The sequence below is a fragment of the Tamandua tetradactyla genome, chromosome 2 (assembly GCF_023851605.1).
Source record: "Tamandua tetradactyla isolate mTamTet1 chromosome 2, mTamTet1.pri, whole genome shotgun sequence".
NCBI classification, from domain to species: domain Eukaryota; kingdom Metazoa; phylum Chordata; class Mammalia; order Pilosa; family Myrmecophagidae; genus Tamandua; species Tamandua tetradactyla.
In genome coordinates this window covers 119,294,327-119,309,898 of record NC_135328.1, presented here as the reverse complement: position 1 = coordinate 119,309,898, position 15,572 = coordinate 119,294,327, and the positions used below count along the sequence as shown (strand labels likewise).

The following is a 15,572-nucleotide window of genomic DNA, read 5'->3' as shown; positions in this document are numbered from 1 at the left end:
AGACACATAGAAAACAAACAGTTGTAAGGCAGAAGTGACTCCTTCCTCATCAGTAATTACTTTAAATATAAATGGATTAAACTCTATTAAAAAGGAAGATCGTCAGATTGGATTAAAAAATAGCAACCATCTATATGCTGTCTATAACAGACTCACTTAGGTACAAACACACACAGTCATTTAAAGTAAAAGGAGAGAAAAGATATTCCATGCCAGTAGTAACCAAAGAGAGTTGGAACGCCTCTCTTATGTCAGACAAAATATTCTTCGAGCCAAAACAGACTATAAGAGACAAAGAAGGACATTATACACTGAAACAGTTCAATCCAGCAAAAAGATAAACTAATTATAAACATGTATTCACCTAACAAAAGAGCCCCAAAATATATTAAGGAAAAGGTGACAGATCTGAAAGGTAAAACAGATAGTTCTAAAATAACAACATCCCATTTCAATAACAGGTGAAATAACAAGAGAGAAGATCAGTGAATAAAGAGGGCTTGACCAGCACACAATTAGCCCTAATGACAAATATAGAACACTCCACCCAACAGAAGCAGAACACACATTCTTCTCACGCACACATGGAACATTCTGCAGGACAGACTACATGGTAGACCAAAAACCAGTCTTCATAAATTTATAAAAACTGAAATCATACAAAGCATCTATACTCTCCTTGAATGCTGGTTACTAATGAGTTTCAACCCACTTTTTGAAAGACACTGGTCTAATCCAGTTCTCTGCTTTTAGCTGAGAAAACTAGCGTCTAGAGAAAGATACTTCCTCAGACATACATGGAGAGTCAGCAGAAGAGTCAAGTTAGAATGTGAGTGCTTTCACTTGCTTTTCAAAGCGCTTCCAGCCCTCCCAAGATGTTTCACCACACTATATTGCCTCAGCACTTTCATAAAATCAAATCCACTGTCCAGGAATTACTGCTATATGCATTTGTTCTTCTGGTTCCAAATTAATGTTATCTGAAGGAACAAATAATTCTGAAGAGTTTTCTCTCCTTTATTCAAAAATAATGGGCAAGAAGTGAAAAGAGAGAAAGGGAGCTTTGAGATATGGCCCCTCTGAGTATCGAGAATGCATTGATGACCACATTTTCACCTAAGGACTTGACAAATACTTTCAGAGTATATATAAAATAAAGGGGAAAAAGTTATATCCTTAAATATCAAAGTACTCATATACTATACAGTTCATAAACACATTAAGTATATATTTTTGCAATAATCATATTTTAAGTAATTAACAATATTAGGGAAAATGTTATAAATCTACATAATGTAAACCTGATCATACTCTTTCATTGATATATGGTATATTCCTATCTCAGATCTGACTTATAACATCCATGAAAATTATGACAAATATGATATAGAAATGGAGATTATGATAAATATGATAAAACTTATTCTTTGCAATATAGCATATACTATATTTGTCCTAGTTTTCTAGGACAAATCAATTAAACACATTAATAGTTACCATCATACAAAATATATATAATTATGAAATATAAAATATAATAATTATATGAAATACAATTATGAAATATAAGACAAAGGTTTTATATTGCTTCACAATTCATGCCATGTCTGCTTCAACAAATCAGAAGACCAAAGAACCTCTTTATGAAGCCACTGAAAATTAGTGGGGAAATCTCTCTCTTGCGAAGGAAGTCTTCTGAAACTTCAGAAGAGTTATGAGACACACCTCACCCTCAAGGGTGCTTTGGAATCCAGCCTGTTTTATCTCATTTCAAGTTTTTCAGGGCTAAACATAAGTACCAGAGTTTTAAATTACTGGGTTTTCTGTGTTTTAGTTCCTTAATGCACTGTATCTCCCTTGCACTTTAACTTGCATCTCAACACTTATTCTTAATACACATATACTAACTTTCATTTACCTTTTGATCCTTCATTACGCTCTTTCCTCACAGCATCAAAATATATAGATATCTTAAAGCTTTGGTTTAAATAGCAGATAAATTTGGTGGTACATTGCACTGTGTACACAGGTGGTAAAAGAAGCCTTACAAATGGCCTAATATATTGAACAGGTTGGACGCTAATCTGTAGATTATATCTGTAGAACAATTCCAAGGTCAATGTTTCAGGGACAAGGTAAGAGAACCCATCATAAATACTGAGAGGAGAGGGTAACAGAAGAACCATAGTAATTCCCATTCTGTATATATTCCCCCACCACCACGGTAGCCTAGTTCTGGGGAGAAAGAAAGTAGAGCTTGGGAACATAGATGGAAGAATATTCTCTGAAAGACCAAGTCAACAAGGACCAACGCCCAACATCAAAACTTGCTGCTCAAAGAGAACAGAGGTTACCAGAACTGAGGATGGTGACTCAGATATCTAAAGACCCAGAGGCACTACAGTTATTAACATCTGGCCATGATACATGCCTGCAATAGGCTACACTTAAAAAAAATTGTTTCTTTACTTATTGATGTTTACAAAGGTATTAACAGAGCAGGATATCCATGATTACCAGATGTTGGTCAGAGGCTCTAACTGGCCAGAATGTGTATCTTTAATTAATATAAATGACTAAAATACTAATAAGAGTCTTGATTAATGAAAGCTTTCATAATGTGAAATCACTGAGGAGAAATAAGGGTCATCAGTGATTAAAATTAAGGCTGGGAATCAGAGTTGTATATAATAGTTATACCTCAGTTCCACCATTCTTCTTTCTTCCAATCTTACCTCAGATATCATAGGTTAAGAAGAAGAGAAAAATTGTTTACATTGAGGTATTTTAATAAGGTAACTTGCTTTATGGGATTGAAGGAACACTTACAAGTTCAGGAACTGTCTCCTATAGTCAAGATGACACCTCAATTTTGGAGAGACAGAGTGTCTAAGAGGTGATACGCTGAAGAGGAGAAAAATCAAGTTGCAGACTGATTCTGACTCAGCCCAGGTGTGTCAGTTCACAGCCTCCAAAAAGTGGATGCAGAGATTCAGAGAGAGTGACACTACGAAGCAGAGAGTCCACCAGCCAGTGACCTTTGGAGATAAAGAAGGAAGATGCCTCCCGGGGAGCTTCAAGAAACAGGAAGCCAGGAGAAGACGCTAGCAGATGATGCCATATTCGCCACGTGCCCTTCCAGCAGAGAGAGAGAAGCCCTGTGTTCGCCATGTGCCTTCTCACTTGAGAGAGAAACCCTGAACTTCATCAGCCTTCTTGAACCAAGGTATCTTTCCCTGTATGCCTTTGATTGGACATTTCTATAGACTTGTTGTAATTGGGACATTTTCTCGGCCTTAGAACTATAAACTAGCAACTAATTAAATTCCCCTTGTTAAAAGCCATTCCGTTTCTGGTATATTGCATTCCGGCAGCTAGCAAACTAGAACACTCCCTTTTTGTGCTTAAGCCGGTTTTCTTTGGATTTTTATCACTTGCAACCGAGAGTCCTGACCAACGTGCTCAGCTACTGGGGAAGAGGTACGATAGCACATACCAATGGAATGAATCCAAGAATGAATCCAACTTCTTTGTCTTGGCAAGAAACCTGTCTTGGAAAGTCAGTGGATTTTATTTCCAAGTCCAAATGCATTTCTAAGAGGAAAACTAATACGGGACATAAGCGGAAGATGGCTTCTGACCATGTAAGCATGAAAGAGAATATGAAGCTCCACAAATTGATTTATATAACCAAATTTAAAAAGCATTACTCTCAGATTTCAGTATCTACTGGCTGAGTAAAAATGAAAACTGGAGGTCATTTTATACTTTTATATTATTTTTCATTTGCAAATATGAATATGATGATTAAACTTTTATCCAACTACTTAAAATATATTAAAAATGTCAAAAAATTAATATGAGTTGAACCTGATAGAGTGCATACCTTTGAAAAATCAAATGGTCCTACAGAGTACTTTAGTATCTTGCCTAAAATGTCATGGGAACAGATACTTAAGAACAGATATTGAAGAAGAGGATGAGGCCTTAACTGTTTCAAATGCTCTGAACCAGGGTACAGTGCAAGATCAAGCCCAGGAAAATCACATTGGCAAGCAAAGAAAGTAAACTAATCAGGTTCAGCTATGAGGTAGAAATCATGATCTAAAATGCAAGCAGTCTTGGACAAAAGTCACTCAGCAGCAAAAAGGAGAATAATTAATCGTATATAATGGTGTTGAGAATGCACAATTTAGTTTCATTTTTCAATTTAGTTTGGATTCCATCCTTGGCTTTGCTACTTACTACATCCATGACTTCTACAAGTGATATAGTATTTTTAAGCCTCAATTTCCTCATCTATAAAATGAGAATGATACCACCTACTTTTATAAAGTTGTTTTGTGAGAACTACTTCCAACTATCTTTTTATTATTTGAACTTCCAACAGTCAGGTAATGCACACAAAGTGCTTAGCACAGCACTTGACCTAGTGTTGGCACTTAGTAAATAGTAACTGCTCTTCTTATGATAAAAAAAAAAAAGTGGATGCAAAGTCATAATCAAAGACAGGCAAGAGATTTATGGTGGGAGAACTGGTGTGAAGAAGAAAGGGGAGTATACTGAGGAGAACTTTCATTAAAGAAGCACATTTGACACCTGAGGAATAACCAAGTACTGAGAAGGAAGAGCTCAAACTGTAGTGCAGCACTGCAAAAGTCTCAGGCCACCGGGGAACCCCAAAGCAAAGAAGACTTCTTAGCAGATCCTTTCATTGGTCAGGAATGGCTCTGCTCTAGTTCCCCAGCCATGCTCAGTCATTATCTGGGAGCAGCCAGAAGGGGCATGGCTTCAGCATAAATGCTGTGATCAATCCCAAAGTTGTCATGTCAAGTACAAATCTACCAGTGGGCTTCATGTGAAGGGAGATGAGCAGCTCACTCCCATGGCTGCCACAGCCCTTGTACTTCATAGACCCACTTCTCCACCTACATTCAGAGAGGGATTCTCTACAGTTTCTGTGAGCCTCTCATAAGGTGCAAACTGAAAAGAGGAATATTAGCAGGACAAAATGTATCCCTGTCACTGCAACTGGACTCAGCTGCAACTCACCATCTCTGTCCCACAGTATCTGTCTATATCCCACTTACCCTCAGCTCTCACCTCTGCAGGTCTTGGCAGCCAGTGTGTTTAAGTGATCCACATCCTCAATCCTGAGCAGTTTGAGCCCCTGATAATCATACCATTCTCAGCCCAGAGTGGCTGAAATGTGTCCATTTTCAGTTAAAATTGGGCAAGGGAGTACCAAGTGGAAATAAGGGGAACAACTGAGTTCTATGATATTCCTATTTTCCAAATTGTGTAAAACAGACCCTATCTCCTCTAGGTGATGTGGGTCAATTACATATGCTAAGATAGTAATGCCTCTACTCATCTGCTGATCCCTAGACACAAGGAGTATAAAATACCAAGGCAACAATCACAATTTGTTACTAAATTTCACCCTTGCTGAGCCCTCCATGGGACGTAGATGTCTAACTCTGGAGAGCCCAGAGGTGTAGGAATGAGAAGCACAAAGTCCCCCAGCGGGACAATGGCAGTGATGGAAAAGAGGGCCACTCCTGATCCCACCTCCTAGTTCTCAGACCCATGTATTCTTCCTACTGGGGATGAACCATGCAAGTTTCTACTGCATCATGAAAGATGGTGACCTTTCCTTGCAAAGTATTTCCTTCACATTAGACTTGCCTTGTGCCTTTGAAGGCTATTGCAGCAATCCATGGAGTGAGCTTCCCCTGGATGGAACAGCAACATGTCACAGCCCCACTCCCACACGTCTTCCCCAGCAAAGTAAATCCCCCGCTCGGATATTGTGTTATGCAGATCAAGGAGCCACTGGTTGCATCAAACATATACTAAATTGCCCAGTAAAAAAGCTGAATTATACTACATACCAAAGACTAAAAAAATGAGATACAATTATTGCCTTGGAGGAATTTAAAGCCCTAAAGAGAATCAAATACCCACAGCAATACCTTCCTTTATCATTTCATACTATATTCATATCAAAAGTATACAAATGTTTGTTTTTAACATATTGATAAGCCATCACCACACAACCTTAACTATAATAATCAGAAATAGTTCAGTGTCATCACAATGGTATTAAATGTCAAATAACTATTCACTAACTAGAAATATTTAATATTATTTGTAATATCTAATACTACTTGGCAATATTTAATAACTTAGTTACTGCTTTTAAGAATCCCAAATCCCTTTACATTGTATATTTCCAATTTAAAATTCCAAACTTCATGAAATAATACTGTCTATGCTATATTCATATCCTATTTTAAAATCACATATCTAAAACAAACACATATAATAATCAAATTACTAAATTAATAACTATTGCAAAGGTAAACATTTATTCAAAAGTCACTAAATGATCTATTTTTATATACTGAAAGCCAAAGTAAAAAAATTTTTTACGTTCTCCAAGGTCAGGTTTATTATGCTGCCTACCTTTGAATAAATTAATAAAATTGGAAAATGAACAAAGTAAACTCACAAGGACAATTTTCAAACTGCAAAATTTCAAAGGCAGGATAAAAATTACAATAGGGTGGGCCATGGGTGGCTCAGCAGGCAGAGTTCTCGCCTGCCATGCTAGAGACCCGGGTTCACTTCCTGGTGCCTGCCCATGCAAAAACAAACAAACAAAAAAACAACTATAATAACTTTAACTCAGAGTAATTTTCTTCCTGCATACCCCAAATAACTATTTTTAAGTATACTTCATATTTTGACAATGGTCTTAGTTAAAAGGGGGATGAAATCTGCAACTTACCTTTGTACACCATAAGGCCTTTCTAAAATAGGCTCTTTGAATGGAGGTGGAATGTGACCAAAATAATCAGGATAAGCCACCTCTGAATATTCTGGGACAGACTTTGTATTTCTCACAATCTCAACATATAGATCTGAGTCATGGAGTGTTGGTCCATCGGGCATTTCAACGGATGCTTGCTCCACAGATGAATTAGATTCTGTATCTTCATCATCTTCAGTTTCAACTCCAGCACAGCAAAGCTTCCCTAGTTGAACTGTTCTTCCCTCAAACAGAACATTTCCACAAGCAGCCACATGTGGACATGCTTTAGTGCACGTAAGGACAGTGAGGGGGAGACTGTAGTCCTTCCTCATTCCTGCAGGAAAACCCGGGGATGCTGGAGAAGGAACAGTCTGCAGTGTGATTCGGTCCAAGGCCTTCACAACATCATTGTGTAAGCTGTGGACTGATGAAATACTTCTATTCTGATCACTTAGCTGCTGTTGTAATATTTTGTCATTTTCTTTAATATCTTCTTTTGCTAGATCCATTAAGGTCGATTTCTTATCATCTTCATCTGCTTTAACAGATACATTCTCCTTCATTACAACTCCTTTCCTTAAATTACCTGAATTTCCAGATGGTTCTTCTCCTGCTGTAGGAACAACAATAGGACCATGTATTTTTCCCTCAAATACAAAAGGCTTTGGTTCTTTGGAAATCAGATCATAGTCCTTTGAAAAAAGAAAATAAATATAATCTTTTACCAGTAAATATTAAAATAAACTAACAAAACTAAGATCATATTCATTGTATATGCTGCTATGAAAACCTAAATTTTAAAGATGGATACAAGAAGATATGTTTTAATTTCACTAATAAAAGACAAAGCTTTTAAACCACAACAAAACTTGTAACACAATTTTTCCATGGTAAAATAACATCTAAATATCACAGAAATAAGGGAAAATATGAGAAGTAGGAAAACATTAAAATGATCTGATCCAAAATCCCATTGGGGGAAATTAGACCACTGAATTTTATTCATTAATTCAATAAATATGGAATGTCTGTTTTCTGCCATGCACTGTTGAGACACATCAATTAAAAAACAAAAACAAAAATATCTTTCCATTGCGCAGCTTACATTTTTATAGGGGCATAAATGTAAGGACTATTACTTCAACAAATAATAAATACAGATTTATTTTATAGAATGGTAGAAATGAAAGTGCTAAAGCAAAAAACGGGACAAGTGGTAAAACAGATTGGGTACCGGGAGAAGAGGTGTGTTGTAAATTTAAATATCATTGATTAGGGAGGCTTCACTGAGAAGATGAAATATAAGCGAAGACTTTGAAAAGGTGAAGGACACAGAGCATTCCAGGCAGAGGGACTGTCAGAACAAAGGCCTCAGAATAAGAGAATGCCCAGTTTATTCAGGGAACAGCAAGGAGATTAGGACGGCTCCAACAGAAAGAGCAAGATGAATTCCAAGAGGGAAAAGAGAGTCAGATTCTGTGGGGCCTTGCAGATTATTGTGTAAGGATTTTTGTTTTTACTTTGAATAAGAACAGAAGCCACTGAAGGGTTTTCAAGAGGAGTGCATGACACGATTTACGTGTTAAAAAGAAGATTCTAGCACAAGGTTTCTCAATCTCAACAGCAGACATTTGGGGCCAAAGAATTCTTTGTTTTTTGTTTGTTTTGGGGGGAAGTGGGAGTGGAGAGGAAAGCACTACAGACTTTCTAGCAGCATCCCCAGCCTCTACTCATTAGATGCCAGTAGTAACCCATTCCCATACATGATAACCAAAAATGTCTCCAGACACTGCCAAATGTCTCCTGGGATGGCAAAACTGCCCCCAGTTAGTTAGGAACCATTGTTTCAGTGTTCTTCTGAGAATACACTGAGGAGGGAAGAATAAAATGAAGGAGACCAGTTAAAAGGTTATTTCAGCAAGCTAGGGAAATGAGAAGTCATTGGATTCTGAATATTGTGAGGCAAAACCAACATGATATCCTGATAGATGAGAACTAAGGTAAAAGACACGAAAGGAGATCACAGATAATGCCAAGGCATTTGACTCAGCAACTGGAAAAACAAGAAGAGTTTAGCTCTGGACATGTTAAATTTGAGCTATCCACATATAAGCAGAGATGTAACGTAAACAGCTAAATACATTAATCTAAACTCAAAGTCTATATGCAGAAGATAAAAATTTGGGAATTGTGAACATTGCGGATATTATTCCAAGTCGTGAGTCTGGAAATCATTGAAGTAAAGAAAATAGACAAGAAAACAAAACATTAAGCCTTGGAGTACTTTAACGTTAAGAGGTAGGGGAGATAAGGTGGAAACAGAAAAGGAGATGGAAGAAGAGTAGTTTTTTTTTTTCTAACAAGACAACCAGGAAAAGTGTCCTGGAATACATGTAAAGAAAGAATGCTGTTGACAGGTCAAGTAGCCTTTTCACTTTTTATACTTTCACAAATATTTCTTCTCTATATCAGATTCTGAAAAGACAGTATACCACAACTAATTTAACCACTCTTCTATTGTTGGGAATTTCTACCTTAAATCCTTCATAGAAAAGGAAGAATATAAACAAACATGTATGGTATGAATTTATGCTATTTCCAAAAGTTTGTCATTGCAAAGGACTCCACAGTGAACAAACACTTTTTCGCATAACCTTTTTTCTTTGTTTAGGATGATTTCCTGAGCACTGATCTTAGTAATCAGTCCTAAGACGTAATAAAAACTGTCTAAACATTCTCCAAAAAATCTTGTATTAATGTATATTACCTAGTAACTGTATATTTTCCTTGCCAATATTAGGTAAGATAGTTTTTTTAAAAAAATTCTTCTAAAGTGTTGGATAAGAAAAATTATTTTAAGTGTTATTTGAATTTGAAAATCTGCCACTATTGGAAAAACAATTTTCCACACATCTGTTGGGGGCTGGCAGTTCTTCATAAGTAACTTGTTTGTTCTTGGAAAACATGGAGTTTTCTGTGTTTAGCTGTATAAATTTTTGCATTAAAACTTCTAAATATACACATATACAAAAACTAGTTCTCCACCAAACTCATTTGTGCAAATACTTTTTGAAGTGCAATTCATCTTTTAATTTGTTAACTTCTTTACATATACTATGTTGTCAAAATTAAGGATCTTTTCCTATGTGATTCATTTCTCAAATACCTACTGTGTAAAAACCAGGATTCAAAGATGATCTGTGCCCAATCCCTGAACTCTAACCGAAGGAGACAGCAGAGGTGCAAAGAAAGGAAAAGGTAGCTCTCAAAAGGGTTGAAGAACAATAAGTATGTATAAAAATTAGTTGTTGCAGGAAACATGGCAGAGTAGGTATCCACCCCACAGAAACATTTGTAATTGTTAGACAAGATATTAAAATTTCTTAAGTACATCTATAAGTGGATTAGAAAGGAGGACAAAGGCCAAAATATTGAATGAAAGTCTGAAGTTGGATTTCATTTTGAAAACATTAATGAAATGAATGAGCTGCCCTTGGGGATAGAATTTATCATCTCAGAGAGCATGAAGAAGAAGAGACAAAACTCAGAAATTGCACGAAGTAGGGAAACTAAAAGAATCTAAAAGAAGATACTTCCATAAAATGAGCTCCCAAAACTAAACCTTCAACATAAAACATACAAATATTCCCATAACAAAACATAATATAAAGGAAAGCTAACTGTCTCAAACCTTAGCACTGAGAGGGTAAAAAAGCATCACCAATCAAGAATTGGTGCGAAAAGCCTGCCATCACAGCACATGGCCTTTCAGCCTGAATTCACTCTATCTGGTTGATCTAAATTTACTCTATAATGGTGCTTGTCAAAAGTAACAACGGGGGAAAAAGAAGAATCTCAGGAATTTCCACGTAATACCCAGAAGCAAAATCAGGGAAAAAAAAAAAAAAAAGAGCAGCTCACAGTAAAAAACAATACACAATTCAACAAGGTAAAAAAAGAAAGAACTAAAAGAAATGATACAGAAAAGATCTCTTAAAACTTCAGGTACTAGGAGCAGAAAACTAAGAAATGACTATTATACGTTCAAAGAAATAAAAGACAAGAAACTAAATTAAAGACTGGTAAAAAAGATTTTTAAAATCTTCCCAAAAATCAACAATAAAATTAAATGCCTAATGGATATTTCTAATGACAGATTAAACAGTGCCAAAAAAGAGAATAGGGAACTGGCAGACAGTTCAGATGAAACACATGAAGCAACATTAGTGAAACAGAGGAAAAACATGCACAAGAAGTTAAAAAACCCAAGAGTGAAAAAAGACGTGTATCAATTAGAATTCCAAAAGGAGAAGAGAGAGGAAAAGAGGAAAAAACAGTATCTAAAAAAGAGGAAGGCCGAGAGCTTTTCCATATCCTATGAGAAAACAATTCAAAGATTCCAAAACACAATGAACTTCAAATAGCACTTAAAAAAGAAAATTCATGGCTAATCACATTACTGGGAAACTGCAGTACATTAAAGCCATGGAAATTATCTTAAAAGCAGCAAAAAACAAGTTTCTTTTAAAGTGAAAACACCACATATACTACCCAGCAATTTCACTGCTACATATTTACCCAAGAAAAATGAAAACATTTTTCCACAAAAAGTTCTATACACAACTATTAGCTTCAACTTTGTTCAGAGTAGCCCAAAACTGCAAACATTCTAATATCCATCAAAAATCGAATGGACAGAGAAATTGTGGTATATTCATACAGTGAAATATTACTCAGCAATAAGGAAAGAACCACTGACACATAAAACAATATGGGTGAATCTTAAAAACATATGCTGAGCAACAGAAGCTTTACACAAGAGTTCTTACCATATCATTTCATTTATGTCGTTTAAAAAAAATGATATGGCTTCAACCATTTAAAAAAAAAAAAAGTTGTTCTGTGACAGAGAAAGTTCATCTATAGTGATAGACAGCAAAGTTGCCTGGATAAGAGATGGAGAGACTGTTTAGGGTGATGGAAATAATTCCGTATCTTGACTGGGGTGGAAATCATACAGTATAAACATATGTCAAAACTCTTGAACTTGAAGTGTGTGTAATTTATTGAAGGTAAATCATATGTAAATAAAATTGATTTTAAAAACAAATGAAAATATAAGATCTCATAAATATGGGACAGTATGGGGGAAAATATATAATCAATGCATACTAGGGTCTACAATTAACAGTAATACTGCAATGTTTCCATTGCATGTAACAAAGGCAATATGCCAAAGCTAAATATCAAGGGGGTGGGGTGGGTAGGGGAATCTTTGTGGAACAAATCTGTCCTCATACAGACTGTGGAGGTGAAAGCATGGCTATGTGATTATATGGAGAACCATCGATTGTTTTACTTGGGTTGGACTGTATGATGTGTGAATTAAACTTCACAAATGAACAGACAGAAACAAGTACTGGAGAAAATGTGCAGAGAGAGATGCACCTATTCACTGCTGGTAGGGAAGTAGAGAGGTGCAGCCCTTCTGCAACCCCGCAGTTAGGTACACACTTGGAGGACTAAGAGCAGGGAAAGGAATGGACATTTGCACACTGGTGTTTATGGTGGCAATGTTCCAGTGGTGGATGGTACATCCACTGAAGAATGGAAGGGGGAACTGTGGTGTCTACATACAATGGACTATTGGGCAGCTGCAAGAAGGAATGAAGTCCTGAGGCAAGCAACTAGGTGAATGTAACTTGAGGACAGTATACTGAATGAAATAAGCCATAAATGACAAGACAAATATTACACACCTCACTGATATGAACAGTTAGGCAGAACCCCTTTCCCCTTGAAGTAAGTGACCCTTAGCAAGCATTCCAGGAAGCTTCCCCCACTCATAATTTACAGGAGGCCCCCTGAAAAACCAAACCTGCCCCAGCTAATGTGGCAGTTGCATGAGTTCCCTTGCATTCCCCTGTGGCAGCTGCCTTCCTGCTGTAATCTCTTGTCCAACATCCATCCTCCCACAGTATTACAGCCCCCAGCAGCTGCAGCTGGCAATAACTCCCCATTTAGCCTCACCCTCACCTCACACCACTTCTAAACCAACCAATGGAAACCTGCCAACTTTCTGCTCTCAAGCTAGACAAAGAAAACCTACCACCTCTCTTTCCCTATTTCCCACCAACCTCCCATAAAATCTGTACCCCTTCCCCTGCTCAGTGCTGTCACATCTTAAGTAGCCTTGCAATAAAACTCCTTTGAGTTCAAGATTGCATTTCCTTTCCTCCTGGTTGGAATACCTATCACTAACTATAATGTGTAAACTCTGAGAATTGACTTCAAAAGCACAGGTTATCAGGTGAATGCCTACTGTAAAGATTCCTAACAGCAGTCACATCTATTCCAGAGTTCTGTTATTTCTAAATTCTGTGATGCTGAGCTCTTTTTATATAATCTCCTTGTTCCCTAGAACTGCAGGTATTAGTATGACACCTGAGACTCAGGGCTAGAGATCTGTAGCTATGAGAGTCAGCATTATCCCATATGGCAATTGTTAAAAACATTTTAAAAGTGATCAGATTTCAATGAAGCTTCAATGGATAAAGCTGATCTGGATAGGAATAAGTGACGCAGATTAAAGGGTAAAGGATGATATAAACTGTTATTTTAAAACTTCAACATCTATGTGAGTCCAAAGGAACAGACGTTTATTTGATGCAAAATTTATTTGACGCAAAATTCAGCAGCACACTATCTAAAATAACTTGGGTAGTCAGCTTATTCAAACACCATAATTACGTGGAACTTTGAATAGGGAGTGAGAACTTATTGGTTTGTACAGATTGATGGGATGCCCCAATACAACCCAGAGTAATATGGACAGAAGACTTAAAAGCATTTGCAAAGTCCCCTTGAGGGACTGGGGTAAAAGGTGCAAATATTAAACCTTCCCTTGTGGGGAAGACCTCATATTCTTAATATTCTTCTAAGAATTGGAGGCTGCAAATTTAATGGGCCAGCTCCTCAATCTTGGGGCTTGCCCTTATGAAACTTATTCCTGCATAGGAGACAATAGGCCTACTAATAATTATGCCTAAGAGTCATCCCCAGAGAACTTCTTTTGTGGCTCAGATGTGGCCTCTCTTCCTAAGACAAATCTGCAGGTGAGCTCACTGCCCTCACCCTCTATGTAGGACATGACTCCCAGGCTGTAAATCTCCCTAGCAATGTGGGACATGACTCCAGGGGATGAGTCTGGCCTTGGTATAATGGGACTAAAAGAGATTTCTTGACCAAGAGGGGGAAGAGAAAAAATGCAAAATAAAGTTTCAATGGCTCAGAGATTTCAAACAGAGCCAAGAGGTCATTCTGGTGCTGTTCTTTTTTTCTTCTTCTTTTTTTAATTTTTTTTTATTAATTTTAAAATTTTTTTAAAAAAAATTACAAGAAAGAAACACAAACGTTCTTAATATATGATCATTCCATCCTACATAAATAATCAGTAATTCACAATATCATCACATAGTTCCATATTCATCATCATGATCATTTCTTAGGACATTTGCATCAATCCAGAAAAAGAAATTAAAAGACAACAAAAATAAAATGAAAACAGGAAAAAAAATTATACATACCATACCCCTTACCCCCCCTTTCATTGATCACTAGCATTTCAATCTAAATTAATTTTAACATTCATTCCCCTTATCATTTATTTTTATTCCATAAATTCTACTCAACTGTTGGCCAGGTAGATAGAAGGAGCATCAGACACAAGGTTTTCATAATCACACCGTCACATATTGAAAGCTATATCATTATACAATCATGTTCAAGAAACATGGCTACTGGAACACAGCTCTACATTTTCATGCAGTTCCCTCCTCCAGCCTCTCCATTACATCTTGGATAACAAGGTGATATCTATTTAATGCGTATGAATAACCTCCAGGATAACCCCTCGAGTCTGTTTGGAATCTATCAGCCATGACACTCTGTCTCATTTCACTCTTTCCCTTTTTCATCGAGAAGGTTTTATCAATCCCTTGATGCTGGGTCTCAGCTCATTCTCGAGTTTTCATCCATCCCTTGATGCTGAGTCTCAGCTCATTCTAGGATTTCTGTCCTATGTTGCCAGGAATGTCCACACCCCCAGGAGTCATGTCTCACATAGACAGGGGTAAGGTGGTGAGTTTGCTAGTTGTGTTGGCTGGAGACAGAGGCTACATCTGAGCAACAAAAGAGGTTCTTTTGTTGACTCTTAAGCCTAATTTTAAGTAGGCTTGACCTATCCTTTGTGGAGTTAAGTTTCATAAGAACAAGCCCCAAGACTGGGGGCTCAGCCTATAGCTTTGGTTGTCCACACTGCTTGTGAGAATATCAAGGATTCAACTAGGGGAGGTTGAATTTTCCCCCGTTCTCACCATTCCCCAAAGGGGACTTTGCAAAACTTTTCCACTCGCTGATCAAATCACTCTGGGATTCATCAGGGCATCACTCAGACAAACCAACAAAATCTCATGTCCTCCCCAAGGTTCTGGGTGCATACTTATGTTGTTCAACCAACTATCTACATAAGTTATATCAGGAAATGCACTACTCAAAATATATATTTTGTACCAAATAAACATTTTTTGCTTTAGTCCCACACATAAGATGAAATTTTAAAATATTGATTACCGTCTATTTTCAGCACCTTGCAGTAATGACATTCCTTTGATCTTCCTCATGCAAAAACATTTTCTAAATTTGTACATTTAGTCACTATCATTATACACTATAGGCATTCCTAGATTATACCATC

General features: G+C 36.9%; 1 protein-coding gene across 5 annotated transcripts in view; it reads right to left on the bottom strand.

The window, feature by feature from the left end:
- LOC143673742 (cytosolic carboxypeptidase 1) overlaps positions 1-15,572 on the bottom strand; it is a 262,732-nt gene that overhangs the window by 100,487 nt on the left and 146,673 nt on the right. For all 5 annotated transcript variants that reach the window (XR_013170577.1, XM_077148653.1, XM_077148656.1 and 2 more), the window contains exon 14: positions 6,794-7,509. Coding sequence is in view for 4 of the 5 variants with exons in the window: in XM_077148653.1 (XP_077004768.1) it covers positions 6,794-7,509 (716 nt within the window). In the remaining variant the exon portion in view is untranslated. The remainder of the gene's footprint in view (positions 1-6,793; positions 7,510-15,572) is intronic.